Raw genomic sequence first — 13,964 nt, 5'->3', positions numbered from 1 at the left:
AGAAGCAGTCCCAGGAAGAGGGGCAGAGTACAATCCCCAACCGCTCCACCCAGCAGCCTGAGGACACTTCCTTCTCCTCGGCCAGTACCGGGGCTAGGGCAGGGCCGGAAGTCACCGGTGGGCCTTTCCCACAAGCCACGCCAAGGGGGCGGGCAGCTTCCTGCCTCCACCTGCTGCCCACCCCACCTGGGGCCGGGGCGAACGCGCTCCTGGGGCCCTGTCAGTACCACCCGGAGGCTCACCATCGGCCTCCCCTCCCCCCCGCACAGCCTGCCACGAGGGCTCCCTCGGCTGCAGCAGTAACCCTGGTGCCTCCTCGATGCCCGTGCTGCCGCCAGCCACCAGTCAGAGGGAACCCCCCGTCAAAAACCAGACCTCGTCACACCTCGGACACCCTGCAGCCCGAGAATGAAATCCCAAGGCCTTCGAGATGGGGCACCTTCCCCCGCCCCAGCCGCATTTCTGTCCTTGGCCTCTGCTCTCCGCCCCCAGGCCTTTGGGGAGTCAGGGAAGGCTCTCTGCTGCGGTGCCTTTCAGTGCGGCTGAAGCAAGCTGGGAGGACAGAGGTCTGGGATGGAGAGGGCGGGATCCAGCCAGGACAAAGGCCCGTGTGGCCAGGGTGGCAGCGGGAAGCAGACTCGACGCGTGCCATGCCATCCGTGTCCTTTGTTTCTTTATTGATTGGTGTCCCCTCCCCCGAGGGGACTGACTGCAGGCTGCCAAAAGCCCAAGAAGCTGGTTGGCTGTCTCGGGTCCGGGCCACACAGGTCTGTACGCGGGGCTCCAGCCTGCACGTCCCGGACGAGGGGACCGTGGCTACAGGTTTTGCCCCCACAGACCTCAGGAGGACAGCCTTGACCGGCCCAAGGTATGATCAAGGTGGGGAGGGAGGGCCTCCGTAGCCTCTCAACTCTGATGGGCCCCAGCGACGTGCACCCCCATTGCTCCCTCCCTGCTCACACCTCTGCCCCCAAATAGTGGCTCCAGTGCCCACCCGCCTCCACCTCCGGGCAGCCTGCCAAGGCTACTCCTGCTTCCTGGCCTCCATCCCCAGACCCCAAGTCAGCCTGTGGGTTGCCCATGGGGGTTGGTCGGATGCCGGGGGGTTGGATTTCAACACCCAGGCCTCCGCCCACGCCTCCGGCTCCCAGCCACCTTCCCCGGCCTCCTCCAGCCGGCAGAGTTCAGGCCTGGAACCAGCCCTCGAGGTCCTGGTAGGCCTGGCCACGGGGCAGGTGGGGGTAGCGGGCGCAGATGGCGCAGAAGCGTTCCCGCCAGTCGCCGAACAGCCGCACTCGGAGCCGGTCTCGCCAGGCGAAGTAGCGCCGATAGCGGCTCTCGTTCATGCCAGCGAGGAAGGCGGCCAGCTCGTGGGCCGAGCCGAAGTCGTCCACGTGCACAAAGGCGTCAGGTGGGGCGAAGGCCTCGTAGGTGGCCCTCGAGGGGCCCAGGACCACGGGCACCGTGCCGGCCAGCAGTGCATTGCGCCAGAACTTCTCGGTGATGTAGTCTCGGTGCTGGGAGTTCTCGAAGGACAGGTAGAAGAGGTACCGGGCCACGGTGGGCAGCAGGCAGTCGGCGCACAGGGGCTGCTTGCTGGCACGGCCGAACACGTCCACCTGCAGGTGGGGCGCCAGCTGCCGGTACAGCTGCACGCGCCGCTGCCGCTCCTGGAAGTTGCTGACCACCCAGGCGGCCACCCTGCTCTTGGCCGGCAGCGGCGGCGCAGGCCCCTCACGGGGCTCCAGGCGGCCGTAGGGCACGAAGATGTCTGAGTCACGCCGGTAGCTCAGCACCCAGTTGAAGACCCCACGGAGGCGGCCGAGGCCGCGGGTGTGGCTGGGCGACTCCATGGAGGCCCACACCCAGGGCTGCCCTTGCGGCCGCTCGGCCAGGGGCAGGCGGGCCTGCCGGGTCTGCAGCTCTCGGTGGTGGAAGACCACGGCGTGGGCGCTGGCCAACAGGCTGCGGTTGGTGGTCAGGCGGCAGTGGGCCACACCGTAGCTGCTGCAGGTATTGCTGGGCAGCTCTGGGGGCTGGCTGGCGAAGGGCCAGTGCCAGATGAGGATGATGATTGTGGGCTGGGGCGCCGGAGCTCCCCCAGGGGCCGATCTGAGCAGCCACAGGAGCCAGAGGGCCGAGAGAAGAGCCGCTACCGCCAGGCCCCCCAAAGCCCGAGGCCTTGGAGCGGGGCTTACCCCTGCACAGGACACAGGAAGAGAGGCTGTCTCCTCGGGCTCACCCCAGGCCCCATCCTCCCAGCCCAAGCTTCCCCGAAGACCAGACACTCACCGGCATTATGCATTGGCAGCTCCCAGATTAATTACTCGAGAAGCCGGAGGTTCTCAAATCACAGCCGCGGCTGCACGGGGATGCCCTGAAATCACGGCTGCACCCCTGCACCCAGCCCCACCTCGAAACGCCGTCCTTTCATCTGCTCAGGAGGAGGGCAACCAGGGTACCTTCCCGCTCCCGTCCCGCCCTCGCCCCCGCCCCGAGGTGACCTATGGCATCACTGCCATCCTCACCCCGCCTCCCCCTCTAGCCCTCTGGCTGCTGAGGGGAGGCGGCTACAGGAAGGGCGCCCAGCCAGGGTCCAGGACCGTGTCCCCCACCCGGCTGGCCTCTGGAAAGGCCTGGAGGTGATGCACGGGGCAGGCACGGGAGGCAGGAGGAGGAGAGGGCCCGTGGGACCTCAGGGAAAGGGAGGCCATCCTGAGCGGAGGTGGCCCCCGCCCCAGAAGGGTGGCCCAGCCACTGAGCACCCAGCTATTGCCTGCTGCCCAGGCCTGGGGTGCCCGTGGACAGCAGGCACGCTTCCCTCGGAGGCCAGCCGAGCCCCGGCCAGCACCACCTCCCCCAGTGCTGTGTCATCACCCACTTCCCCTGCTCACCGCCCGTTCAGCTCCGCTGTGGGCTCCCAGACCCTCTTGCCGCAGATGTGCTGCACTCAGCTGTTTGCCAGGAGGCTGAGGTCTGTCCTATTCTTTGCTTCTAATTGGGCCACTCCACCCCACCCCACCCCTGCTGCCTCTAGAACACCTTTGTCCCAGAACCCAGGTTCCCAGAGAGGGGTTCCGTCCAGGGGTCCTAGGAGCGTCTGCCCACACAAGGCCCCAGCACGCGCCCGTGGTGGGCAGGTGCCGGGCTGGGCCTGGCCCCGGCGCGGGCTGTGGGGCTGCCACACCTTCTTCTCCCTCCCAAGGAACCGTGTCTGTGGAAGCCCCGGCGGCGGGGCCCAGGTTCTGGCCGGGCCGGGAAGAGCTGCAGGAACCTGGGGTGGGAGGCCTGCCCTTGGGGTCTCCAGGTCTCTTCTTCCAGGTCCCACAGCCCAGGGTGGGAGTGGGGGCAGGGAGGGGGCTTTCCAGGCTGGAAAGGGAAGGAGTCGCTCTGTCCCTGACGTGGGCAGGGGGCTGGCACCCGCTCCAGGAAAAGGAAGGCTGAAGTCCAGAGTCCCTCTCCTCCCCCGCCGTCCGGCCAGCCCTGGAGGCCCAGGCATGGAGGTCCTGTTCCTTCCCCTTTTGCTCTGGTTCCTCGGAGCTGGACAGCCCTGGCTCTGGCCTGCACCCCGCGCTCAGCCATCAGCTTCCTTCAACCTGGCTGGACGTGGCTAGGCAAGGCCCAGTCCTCATGCTAGTGTCCTAAAGGCCTCAGGCCAGTCCAGTTTTTGGAGGCTGCGGGCTGGGTGTCGTGGAAGGAACAGCAACCAGGAACCAGTGGTCGGATCTGCCGCCCACGCCATCCTGGGCGCCTCCCATCGCCCCGAAGTCCCTGTCCTGATCCACGCGGGCTCCCGGGGCTGCTGGCCTCCCCCAACTCCCGCCCTCCGGTGACGACTGGCTGGTTCCCTCAGGGCAGGAACCGGGGAGCTGGTGGCAGACCCATGGAGGGGGACAGAGGCAAGTCCAGGAGAAGGGGGGCAATTTGGCCCCTCTGAGGCTCCCCACCCCCTGCATAACCTCTGAGCTGCGGTGAGGCCTTGTGCAACATCGTCCAGGGGGCGGAGCGGGGCCTGCGGGATTGGTCGGAAACCATCTGGTGGCCCAAGGTGTGGATGCAGCCGCCAGGCCTGGCTCCCGCGGGCCAGCGTCAGGCCCTGACCGGAGCAGACAGCTGCTGCCACCCCTGCCCTTCCGGCACCCGTCATTTAGAGAGAGGACCACAGTGGCACTGGGCCTTTGGTCCCACCCAGGCGTCTCTTCCCTGGCACAGGGTCCCCGGAGGAGAACACCCCCTCTGCCTGTGGCAGGCGCCCCTCGGGCGGTGGGGGAGAGCAGGAAGGAGCTGATCCCGCCACAGCCTGCCAGTGACCTGGCTCCTGGCTGCCAGAGCCTCTGCCCTTCCTGTTTGCACTGCCAGGCTGGCTGGGGCCCTGCCACCGGCCTCACCCACACCCGCAGCCCACTCCCTTCCTGGGTGGACTTGAGGGAACCTCCCCCACCCTTACGTGAGGTCTGCTGCTCCTAGGGGCCCCTGGCATGCCTGCCAGTCACTGGGGCCCCCCCCGTTCGTGAGAACCTGCTGGCTGGGAAATGGGGCTCCAAGGTTGGCCCAGAGATGGGTCAGAACGAGAGGTTCTCAGAGGAAAATGAAAAAGGTGAGAGCGTCTGAGTCAAAGGGAAAGTGGCGCCTCCTCCTGCCAGCTCAGCCCTGGGCCTCGGAGTCACTGGGATGCCGGCGGGCACCCACCTCCAGCTTAGCAGCCCGTGAGCATCTGGGACCCAGGAACACAGGGTCACTCCCGCAGCTGAGCGCAGGGCTGCTCCAGGGCCAGCCTCCTGGCGGGCACCGATCAGACGGCCCCCAGCCTCTCCCCAGGGTCCCTGCTTCCCACTGCCCAGGGCCCAAGGGAAGAGGATCCCCCTTCCGGCAGCCTCCGCAACGAGTTAGGGGCCAGCAGACCGGGTCAGGGAAGGGAGGGCAGGGGCTTGGGGTCCCCCAGGGAGGAGGGCCTCCCTCAGCCCACTCACCGGGCGCAAGGCCCCGAGCAGTTCCATGTCCGCTCCCCATCTGGCTTTTTTGGCCTCCACTGGCCCCAGGCGAGCTCAGACAGAGCCGGCCCCTGCTTGGTCAAATCCTCAACCACCCTTCCTTTCACAGGCCCTGGGGTGCAGGGGGCTGCCCTGGGGCTGGAGTTGCTGCTCCCGTCCCCAGCCCAGGTGCCCTGCCCACGAGCACTTTTCCTGGCCACCGCACCAGGAGCCCTGAGCCCACCTGGGACTCTCACAGGCCCCATCTCTGGCAGCCCTCACCCCACCTCCACCCGGTTCTCACTAGAGGGCGTGGGGGGGGAGCGGGGCCGGTGATGCATGTGTGCCTCCGCTCCTTAGGAAGCTTCCCTGGCCTCTGTCCTCCCGAGTGCAGGTGCCAGAGGGTGACACTGCCACAGCCCAGCATAGACCCTGGGGCCAAGATGGTGCTTGGCACAGGCCGCGGGGTGGGGTGGCCCCCTAGCCAAGAGCCTAGGCAGTGGGAGCCTCCCCAGCTGCAGACCCCAGGAGGAGATGTCCTCCCGCCAGCCTGGGTGGCTGAGATGCTCCGGGGTTCCGAGTCCCCACCCTGCACCACCCCAGGGCCCTGGAGGAGCCCCCAGCAGGTCCTGGAGCTCCCCCTGGACAGGATGTGGCCATGCTCCACAGCCTGGGCAGGAAAGGAAGGAGGGCTGGCGGGGCTGGTGGCCTCCAGGTGGTCCACGGGGAGGCTGCTGCCTGCTGTGACTGCCCTCCGGCACTGCCCTCGTGCTGCTCCCTCAGCTGCACCCCCAACCTGGGGCGCCCTTGGCCACCTGCCAGCCTGGGCGCCCACCTTCCCAAAGGCACTCCCTGAGCCCCTGCCTCACCCTCTCTCTGGGAGTAAAGGGTGTGCGGGCTCCCTCTGCCGCCTTCAGCCCGCTCCTGCAGGAGCCGGGGGCTGGGAGCATGGCCACCAGGGGGCCTCTGGGCACGTGTCTGGACTTGGCTCTGCTCAGGCCCACCCCTGGGGCAGACAGCTGGGTAGCCAGGCTCTGGCCCTCTCTCCCTGAGGCGCCCCTCGGGCTGGGGCTGCGTGCTCCCCACTCCTGCTGCCTAGGTGCTGTCGTCTGGAAGGTGACAGTGGTCAGCACGTAGGGTGGCCGCTCTCTGCCCCGGTCAGGCCAGCACGAGGTGGGAAAGGCAAGTACCAGGAGCCCGGGGACTGACCCCAGGGCTCCAGGGGAGCCGCCGGCCCTGGGTCTGCAGGTCCTGCTGGCGAGACGGACTGGCCTGGCCGGATCAGCTGGGTGCCTTGCTCTTGAGTGGGAACTTAACCTCTCTGCCCCCCAGTTTTCTTTGTGGCCATTTCCCCTCACGATACAGATTAGATGACAGTGGACAGCAGTCCTCGTCGTCCTGCCTGCATCCCACCCTACCCTCATTCCCAGCTCCCTGTACCCGGCCCATTTCATCTCCCACACCAGTGCCTCAAAGGAAAACTGAGGCTTCCTGCTGAGGGCCAGCCCAAGGCCACGGCCCAGGAGTCAGGGGTGGGCTCTAGCCCCAGAAACATACCGCTTTAGGACAAGCCATTAGCTCTAAGCAGAGCCAACCCCATTTCCCCGGCCCAGCCCCACCTCAGGGACGTGACTGTCCCAGACTGGCTTTGTGCTCCCCATTCACGGCTGCCCCCATCCATCTAGGAGCCAGAGGTCCAGCATTCTCCAGACGCCCCACCCCTAGGAATCACTAAGGGGCTTCTGAACCCAACCCATCCCTCATTCCCAGCCTTGGGGAGGCAGACAGGTGTGATACCCACACCCTGTGTGCACCAGGCCCCGCTGCCCCTGGACCCCAGAAACCCCGCTGCCAGGCCCAGTCTCGGCACTTCTGACCACGAAGCTCGGCCACCACTCCGGGCCTTCAGCTGGAGGTCCCCTCCCCCTCCACTGGCCTCCTTGCTCCCTGGCGGGGGACTGGGTTGCACCAAGACCCAGCTCCTGACACTCAGGGCCCCTGCCACCTCTGTCCCCTGACCTGGCCCACCCACCTGTGTGCAGCCTGTGTCGCTCTGCCTGGCGTGCCCCCCGCACAGGCTGCAGGGGCCCACAGTCAATCCTGCATGCCGTCCCTCCCCGCCCTCCAGCCCATGTGGACACAGGGCAGGAACGGAGGCCTGGGGTGCCCGCTCCCAGCCCTTTTTATCACACAAGAGGACGGGGTCTTGAGGGAGGGGCATCAACTTCAGACTGGCCTGGCCCTGCGCCGCACTCCTCCCCTCCCCGGCTCTGGGGCACGAGTGTTGGTGGGGGGAGGCCTGGAGGAGAAAGAGGTTAGGGTGGTCCTCTGCCTAGGAAAAATAAAGCCTCCCTTCCCCAGCAGGCGGTGACAGGGTCTTCCCACGAAGGGCACAGAGATCCCGCCTCTCTAGGGGCGTGGAAGGAAGCCTGAGGCCCGCTCCAGGGTCCCTCCCAGTGGCGGGGAGGGGGGAGGTCAGTCTCCGGCACACCCAGCCAAAGTTTTGAAATGTACTTTAATTGGCTTGTCTCCCGGACTCCCAATCCGTGCCTTGTCTCTCGGGTTGTCTTCCTCCCCTCGACTGGGGGTGTCCAGATGTGAGGGGGCAGGTGCAAGGAGCAGAGAAGGTCCCTGGCAGCAGAGGGAGTCTCCCCGGCAAGGGCTTCCCAGCCGCCCCGGGGCCCCAGCCGCAAGCACACGCGTGTCAGGACACAGTCTCTTTAATGGCAAAGGCTGGGGCCTGCCTCTCCCCCCCCCGTGGGCCGCGCATCCACGAGAGGGTGGGCATCAGCCTTCGGGTCACTGCAGCGGGGGCGCGGACAGCGAGGCGTGGTCGAACAGTGGGTTCCGCACCTCCATCTCTCCAGTCTGCGAACGCTGGCGTTAGGTGGGTCCAGGGCTGGGGAGGGACACCCACCGCCCACCCCCGCACTCACCGGGGCCAGGCCGGGGCACTCGTACACCGTGAAGTCGCCGTCTTCGTTCTCCTCGTCGGAGGAGGCGGAGTCCAACTCCTTGGGGGGCTCCTTATGCCTGGGTGGGGGCAGGATCGTCGGGTCCTCCCTCACCCTCCAGGTGCCAGTGGCCCGGGATAGGGGCGGGAGCAGCGGGCCGGGGTAGGGGTGGCTGGGCCAGGGGTGGGGCGGGGCGGGTGGGGCTTCTCACCGCTCCAGGCACCGCATCTGCTGCCTCTGGTGCTGGTAGTGGTACATCTCCGCGCTGTGCGCCAGCCGCTGGTCCCCGGGCTGCTGCGGGAGTGGGGAGACAGGGTCAGGCCGAGGCAGAGCGGCGGAGCGGGACGGGGCGGGGCGGGGCCGGGCGCGGCCACACACCGAGATCCTGGGCGTGGCTGGGGAGCTGGGCGCCTGCGGGGCCGCATAGTCGGCCTTTTGGGTCAGGCGAACGTCTCGCTGCAGCCTGCGGGGAGTGGAGACACCACACCTGAGACCCGCGGGGTCACCGCCCAGCCGCCCGGCCGCCCGCCCCCAGCCCGGCCCCATGCTCACCGACACCAGCAGAGAACGGCCACGGCAAGGGCGGCCGCGCCGGCCACGGAGCACGCCACGATCAGCACTGCAGGGAGGGGGCGCAGTGAGGGCAGCCTTTCGGGCAGGACCCTGCCTCCCCGCCCGGCCAGACTTACGGAGGGCAAGGCCGTCACCGCGCCCGCCCCGCGGCTCCAGCGGGGACATGTGCACAGGCCCAGATGACACAGTGGAGCGCAGGGAGGAGGTGCGGGGCGTGGGCGCTCCCCGCGTGGAGGGGAGGCCCAGGTTGGGGCCCCGGCCACGCTCTGAGAGCCCCAGGGTGGATGCTGCAGAGGGAGAGCAAGTTAAACGGCAAGACCAGGCCGGGGTCAAGGGCGGTGGGGAGTTGGACAGGGGAAGGGGGCGGGGTCTCACCAGCCTCCAGGAGCCGCAGTCGCCCCTCAGGCTGGGGTGGAGCCGTGAGCCTGGAGTGCCCCGCCTCCTGCCGGGCTAGCTCCTGGGCCAGGAAGTCGATCTCCTCTTCCAGTCTGGGCTGGGGCAAGCCCTCCCCTGGGGAGGGTGAAGGGCTATCAGGTGGAGAGGCCCCCAGCCCCTCCCTGGCAACACCAGCTACCCGGCGCCCTCCGAGAGGGAGAGAGGGAGAGGCCCATCTGGGAGCCAGCCCCAGGCCGAGGCCTCCTTCTCCCTGCAGGCTCCTCCCAGGCACCTGTGGCCAGAGGACCAGGTACCAGCCTACCTGCTCCTGGCCATCCCGGTTGCCATGGTGACAACTGAGGGAGCTCTGTGTGAGCACCAGCGTTCCCAGGAAAGCGGGCAGGGGGTGCAGGTGCTATGGGAACGTGCAGAGGCCAGGAGAAGGGCAGGGGTGCTGCCCCACACCCCACGCATTACCCACAAAGTGGTGGGAGGAGCACGGGGACAATGTGTCACCTGGCCCACTGCCTCCGCTGCCAAGACGAGCAGGACCCCCCAAGGAATGCGGAGAAGCCCCATTCTGCACCCCCGCCCCCACCAGGCCATCAGGAGGAAGGGAGGGCCGCAGCTGGGGCGGGGCCGTGGCTGGGTCCCCCTCGGCCCTGCCGTGGGCACCACAGTCCGGACAGGGGCTCCGAGTAGACGCCCCCGCTCAGCACCCAGAGCGCAGAGCATGCGCCTTCTGCAGCAGGCCCCCGCCCCGCTCGCTGCCAGGAACATGCTCCTCCAGGAAGCCCCTCCCAGCCCACCCAACTCTTCAGCCCCCAGAGCACCCTCTGCAATGCCCCATCACACCTGGAGTCACTCTGGCACCATCCCGACAGACTCTGGGCTCAGGCCGGCGGGCAGGGCACCGCCAGCACAATCAATCAGACAGGACAGGTGAGCGATGGAGAGAGAGGGGTCGCTGGGCAGGGAGCAGGGGCGGCCCAGCGGGCGGAGAAGTGGGTGCCTGAGGGGTTTGGGACCAGCCCTGCGGAAACCCAAGCCTGGGGAACTCTGACCCCGCCTCTCCCAGAATCACCCAGCACTTCACACTGGATACCTCTTGCCCTGGGAGGGGCTAACTGCCCCAGGCCTCAGCCCACCACCCAGCTCTGGGCTGGTACCATCTGGAAAGGATCGCCAGGCCACTTGGAGGGCGACTTGAGAGTCCCTGGCACCCCACAAAGCGCAGGAGACCTGAGAGCTAAGGCTGGGGTCAAATGTACCAGGTGGGGGAGGGAGGAAGCCATACCCTGGGGCTGGCGCATCCTGGGCACACAGAGCCCCTGCTGGTCCTCCTGGAAGGACTGAAGGCAGGGCCCACAGACACGTGCACCCGGGGGGCACCGCGCCCGCCTCTTCAGGGCACAGTCTAGGCTCCCAGGACAGACGGCTGCATCTGAGAAGAAAGCGGAGGCAGAACAGGGTCACGGCCAGCCTGACTCAGCCCCTGCACAGTAAGTAGGACTGTCCTGGCCACCTCAACCCCTCCCTACAGAGCCGGCCAAGCCTGGCTCCGGCCATTGTTCTGGGCGGGCCCTTCCTCCCCTGCACCGGGAATCAGAACCAGGAAAACAAACAGTCCTAACACTTATCGGAACTCTCTTGCCTCACTCCCTCCCCAGAGTCCACTCCCCTGACCTGAGCCAGCTCTCCGCACAGGAACTGTCCCCTACCATCCAGAGAACGTTAGGGCCTTGCAGCGCTCCAAGTCCCATCTCCAGTCTCAACCTGTCCTAGAGCGAGTCTCTCACCCCTGCCCAACCTGGGAGCCCCAGAGGGCGGGGCCCAGGTCGCTCCCTCCCACCACCTCGGGGCTGTCTCCTATTTCAGGGCTGCCTCCCCACCCCACCGCAAACCTCATCATGACATCCTACAGCCCTAGAGGGCCAAGCTGGGAGACAGCACAGGTCGAATCACTGCCCCACATCTAACCACTGGCTTGTCCCCAGGGCACAGCCGAGCCGCTGGGGCTGGGGATACATGCGACGGAGTCTGCCAGTCTCACTTGCTTCGGAAACACAAGCCAGGCCGGGGTCACTCCTGCAGCCACCACTGCCAGGGACTGGGGAAGGCCTAGGACTACAGGCCAGGCCATTTCTAATTTGGGGCCCAGACCTCAGTGTCCTGTACACGTGACCAAGGCTCCCATTCTGATGCTGGGGGGTGGAGGGCGGTGGCCCTCTCTGCCTCAGTTTCCTCTCTGGATGCAGAAGGTGAGTTGCCTCAAAGCTGGGGAATGTCTCGGGCTTCTCTGGTGGCGCAGTGGTTGAGAGTCTGCCTGCCGATGCAGGGGACGCAGGTTCGTGCCCCGGTCCGGGAGGATCCCACATGCCGCGGAGCGGCTGGGCCCGTGAGCCATGGCTGCTGAGCCTGCGCATACGGAGCCTGTGCTCCGCAATGGGAGAGGCCACAACAGTGAGAGGCCCGCGTACCGCAAAAAAAAAAAAAAAAAAAAGGTGGGGAATGTCTCAAGACCTGGGACACTAGCCCCATTCACTGGACAGCAGAGCCAGCGGAGCCAGGGGAGACCCAGCAGAACTGTCAGTGGTGTCTGGGGAGGTGCGGGTGGGCACATCTCGGAGAACCAGGACAGTCCCTGCTGCAGAAGGGTGACATGGGGCATCCGGGAATGCCCGCTCTGTCCTTCTCCAGACTTTGGCTGGCCTGGCTTGGTTTCCTTGGTAACCTGACACCCACAGCCTCTTGGCTGTAGGCATCCCTTCAAGGAAGTTCCAGCAGCTCCTACAGCAGGTGGGCAAGTGGGCTGAGGTTGCCATCCCAGGGATCCCCCCTCCAGCACAACCTGGGTCAGCAGGCGCCCGTATCAGTGAGCTGGGCCCAGGGCCTGGGCTAGTTAAACATTAAGCCTGTGCCAGCTGGTCCGTCTGGACCCCACCCACCAGCTGGGCACCTGGGGAGCCAGGCAGCCCCGGCCCCTAGTGCAGAGAACCCAGAGTGCGCCAGAGCAAGGGTAGAGGCCTGAGTTCCAGAGCTGGCTCTGGGTTCCGGGTTCCGGGGCCTCCCTCCACTCCCAGTCCCCCACCCTGGGACCATGTGGCTGCTGCCCATTTAGCCCTGGGAAGGCCCCTGCTCCAGACTCAGGGTGAGGGACGAGGTCCCAGGAACAGCAGCAGCTGGAGAGTGCCTGGCACCCTGCCCCGCACCTGGGTGCAGAGCTGATGAGCAGCTGGGCGGCACCGGCCCAGCCCAGAGGCTCAGTACTGGGACTATAAGCCGTTTCCCCAGGAGGCCCCACCCTGTACGCCCTGGAGCCAGGCCGGCAGCAGGCAGCCTCCACCATCCCTGGCCAGCCATGATCTGGCCCTCAGGCCTCCTGGGGAGCCTACCCTGGTGGTGCCAGGCCTCTGTCCAGGGGTGCTGTGGCCAGGAGGAAGCCTGCCCTGCTCTGGCCTCTTGAGGCCACACATGCAGACCACACGCACGGCCCAGGTTAGCATCCCAGCGGCATCATACAGTGGTCACTTCTCTGTGCCTCAGTTTCCTCATCTGTAAAATGGGCTGAGAACAACACTTCTCCTACGGGGCCGCCAGGAAAAATGAGTGAAGTCATGGGTACGAAGTCTCCCAACTCTGCCACCTGGCAGAGTGCATTTTGGGTTCTGCGTTCCTGCAGACCTTTGGAACCCCAGTGCCCACCTGGGGAGCCAGGAGCATCTCCCAGGACCCTGGGCTCATCCCTTTCTGCCTCAGTCTACCTTGGGGGGTGCCCTCCAACCCCAAGCACAGAAGACAGAATGGAGGGGCCCTGCAGAGCAGAGGGTGAGTGTGGACGCAGAGACTGTAAGCTCCTCCTGTCCCCACTGAGGCCAGAGCAAAACCCTAAGCCTGGGACAAGCTGTCAGATGCCCAGGGAAACTTCAGACCCACCATGGCAGCAAAGCAAGGCGCATGTCCACCACCCGAGGCACAGGGACCGACCAGCACTGCGACTCCGACTCCAGGACGGACACCGGCAGTAAGGACGGCAGGCACCCAGGGCCGGGCCCGCACCCGCGGTGCCCGAGACGCGCACACACAGAAACGCCCACGGGGCAGACTCCAGGCCGCGGGGCCACGCAGAGAGAGCCCTCCTGAGACACCGACCCACCAGGCTCACGGACCCAGACAAAGACATGAAGCGAATCAACATCAGAAGCCGGCAGAAGCCCCATCCAGAGGAGCCCCTCGGCAGCCCGGTGCCGCGCCCTCCCCGCCGGGCCTGTTTTCCCGACCCGCGAGAGGCGGGGCCGGCGCGGTGGCTCGCAGGCTGGGCCTGCGGGGCCCGCGGGGCCTGCGAGGCCTGCGGGCCCTGGCGAGGGCGGCGGCGGGGAGGATGACGGCGGCGCCGCGCTGCCGGACCCACGCCCGGCGATCCCCGTCCCCGGGGCGCCCCGCGCGCGGCCCGCGCCCAGTGCACTCGCTCACCCGGGCGGCGGGCGGCCGCACCGCGCAAGGCCGCGCCGAGGACGAGGCCAGAGAGCAGCAGCCGCAGCAGCCGCAGGTGCCGCGGGGAGGGCGGAGGGACAGGCGTCGCCATCCTTCAGCGCCGCCGCCGGGGCAGCATGGCACCGCGCGGCCGGGGGCTGGGCACGGGCTCCGGGCGCCGCGCCGGGGGAGGCGGCGGAGGCGGAGGAGGAGGGGGCGGAGGAGGAAGAGGAGGCAGAGGCCGAGGAGGCGGAGGATGAGGAAAAGAGGCGGCGGCGGCGCTGACGCTGCGGCAAAGGATCCGGGACGGAGGCTAGGCAGCGAGAGGCGCGCGTGCCGGGAGTGCGCCTGCGCGCTCCACCTGCGGGGGCGGGACGACGCTGTGAGGCTGCGCCCCCTCTCCCTCCCTCCAGTTCTGCTCCCCCTTCCACCCACCCATCCAGCCAGTCCTCCGGGTGCCTCAACCACTGCCGCCTGTGCTGCCGGGGATGTTCTCTAGGCTAGGGACTGGTTGGGGATGGGTTTCCCCGGGATGCGCTTCCCCCGGGCCCCGTCCCTCTCGGGCTGCTAACTCCCACCCCACCCCCACCCTCCGGGAGCGGAGGACCTGCCTGGACCT

General features: G+C 67.5%; 2 protein-coding genes across 3 annotated transcripts; both read right to left on the bottom strand.

Annotated features, from left to right (window-relative positions):
• Positions 1-667: 667 nt before the first annotated feature.
• On the bottom strand, positions 668-2,421 carry FUT7 (fucosyltransferase 7). Its single transcript, XM_067742627.1, has 2 exons — positions 2,293-2,421; positions 668-2,200 (listed from the first exon to the last, which is right to left on the bottom strand). Exons 1-2 carry the CDS (start codon positions 2,303-2,305, stop codon positions 1,185-1,187), a joined length of 1,029 nt encoding a protein of 342 aa, XP_067598728.1. The 5' UTR covers positions 2,306-2,421; the 3' UTR covers positions 668-1,184.
• Positions 2,422-7,466: 5,045 nt separating this feature from the next.
• On the bottom strand, positions 7,467-13,698 carry NPDC1 (neural proliferation, differentiation and control 1). 2 transcript variants are annotated; one of them, XM_067742629.1, is made up of 9 exons: positions 13,346-13,698; positions 10,170-10,316; positions 8,873-9,007; positions 8,614-8,784; positions 8,477-8,543; positions 8,303-8,387; positions 8,136-8,215; positions 7,907-8,003; positions 7,467-7,838 (listed from the first exon to the last, which is right to left on the bottom strand). In XM_067742629.1, the coding sequence occupies exons 1-9, from the start codon at positions 13,455-13,457 to the stop codon at positions 7,770-7,772; spliced, it is 963 nt and encodes a 320-aa protein (XP_067598730.1). In that variant the 5' UTR covers positions 13,458-13,698; the 3' UTR covers positions 7,467-7,769. The 2 variants fall into 2 exon arrangements, with proteins under 2 accessions (XP_067598730.1, XP_067598729.1); XM_067742628.1 differs by having other exon boundaries at positions 8,136-8,218; positions 13,346-13,697.
• Positions 13,699-13,964: the final 266 nt, after the last annotated feature.

Source organism: Pseudorca crassidens, chromosome 7, assembly GCF_039906515.1.
Source record: "Pseudorca crassidens isolate mPseCra1 chromosome 7, mPseCra1.hap1, whole genome shotgun sequence".
NCBI lineage: Eukaryota > Metazoa > Chordata > Mammalia > Artiodactyla > Delphinidae > Pseudorca > Pseudorca crassidens.
This window is presented reverse-complemented; position numbering and strand designations above follow the sequence as displayed.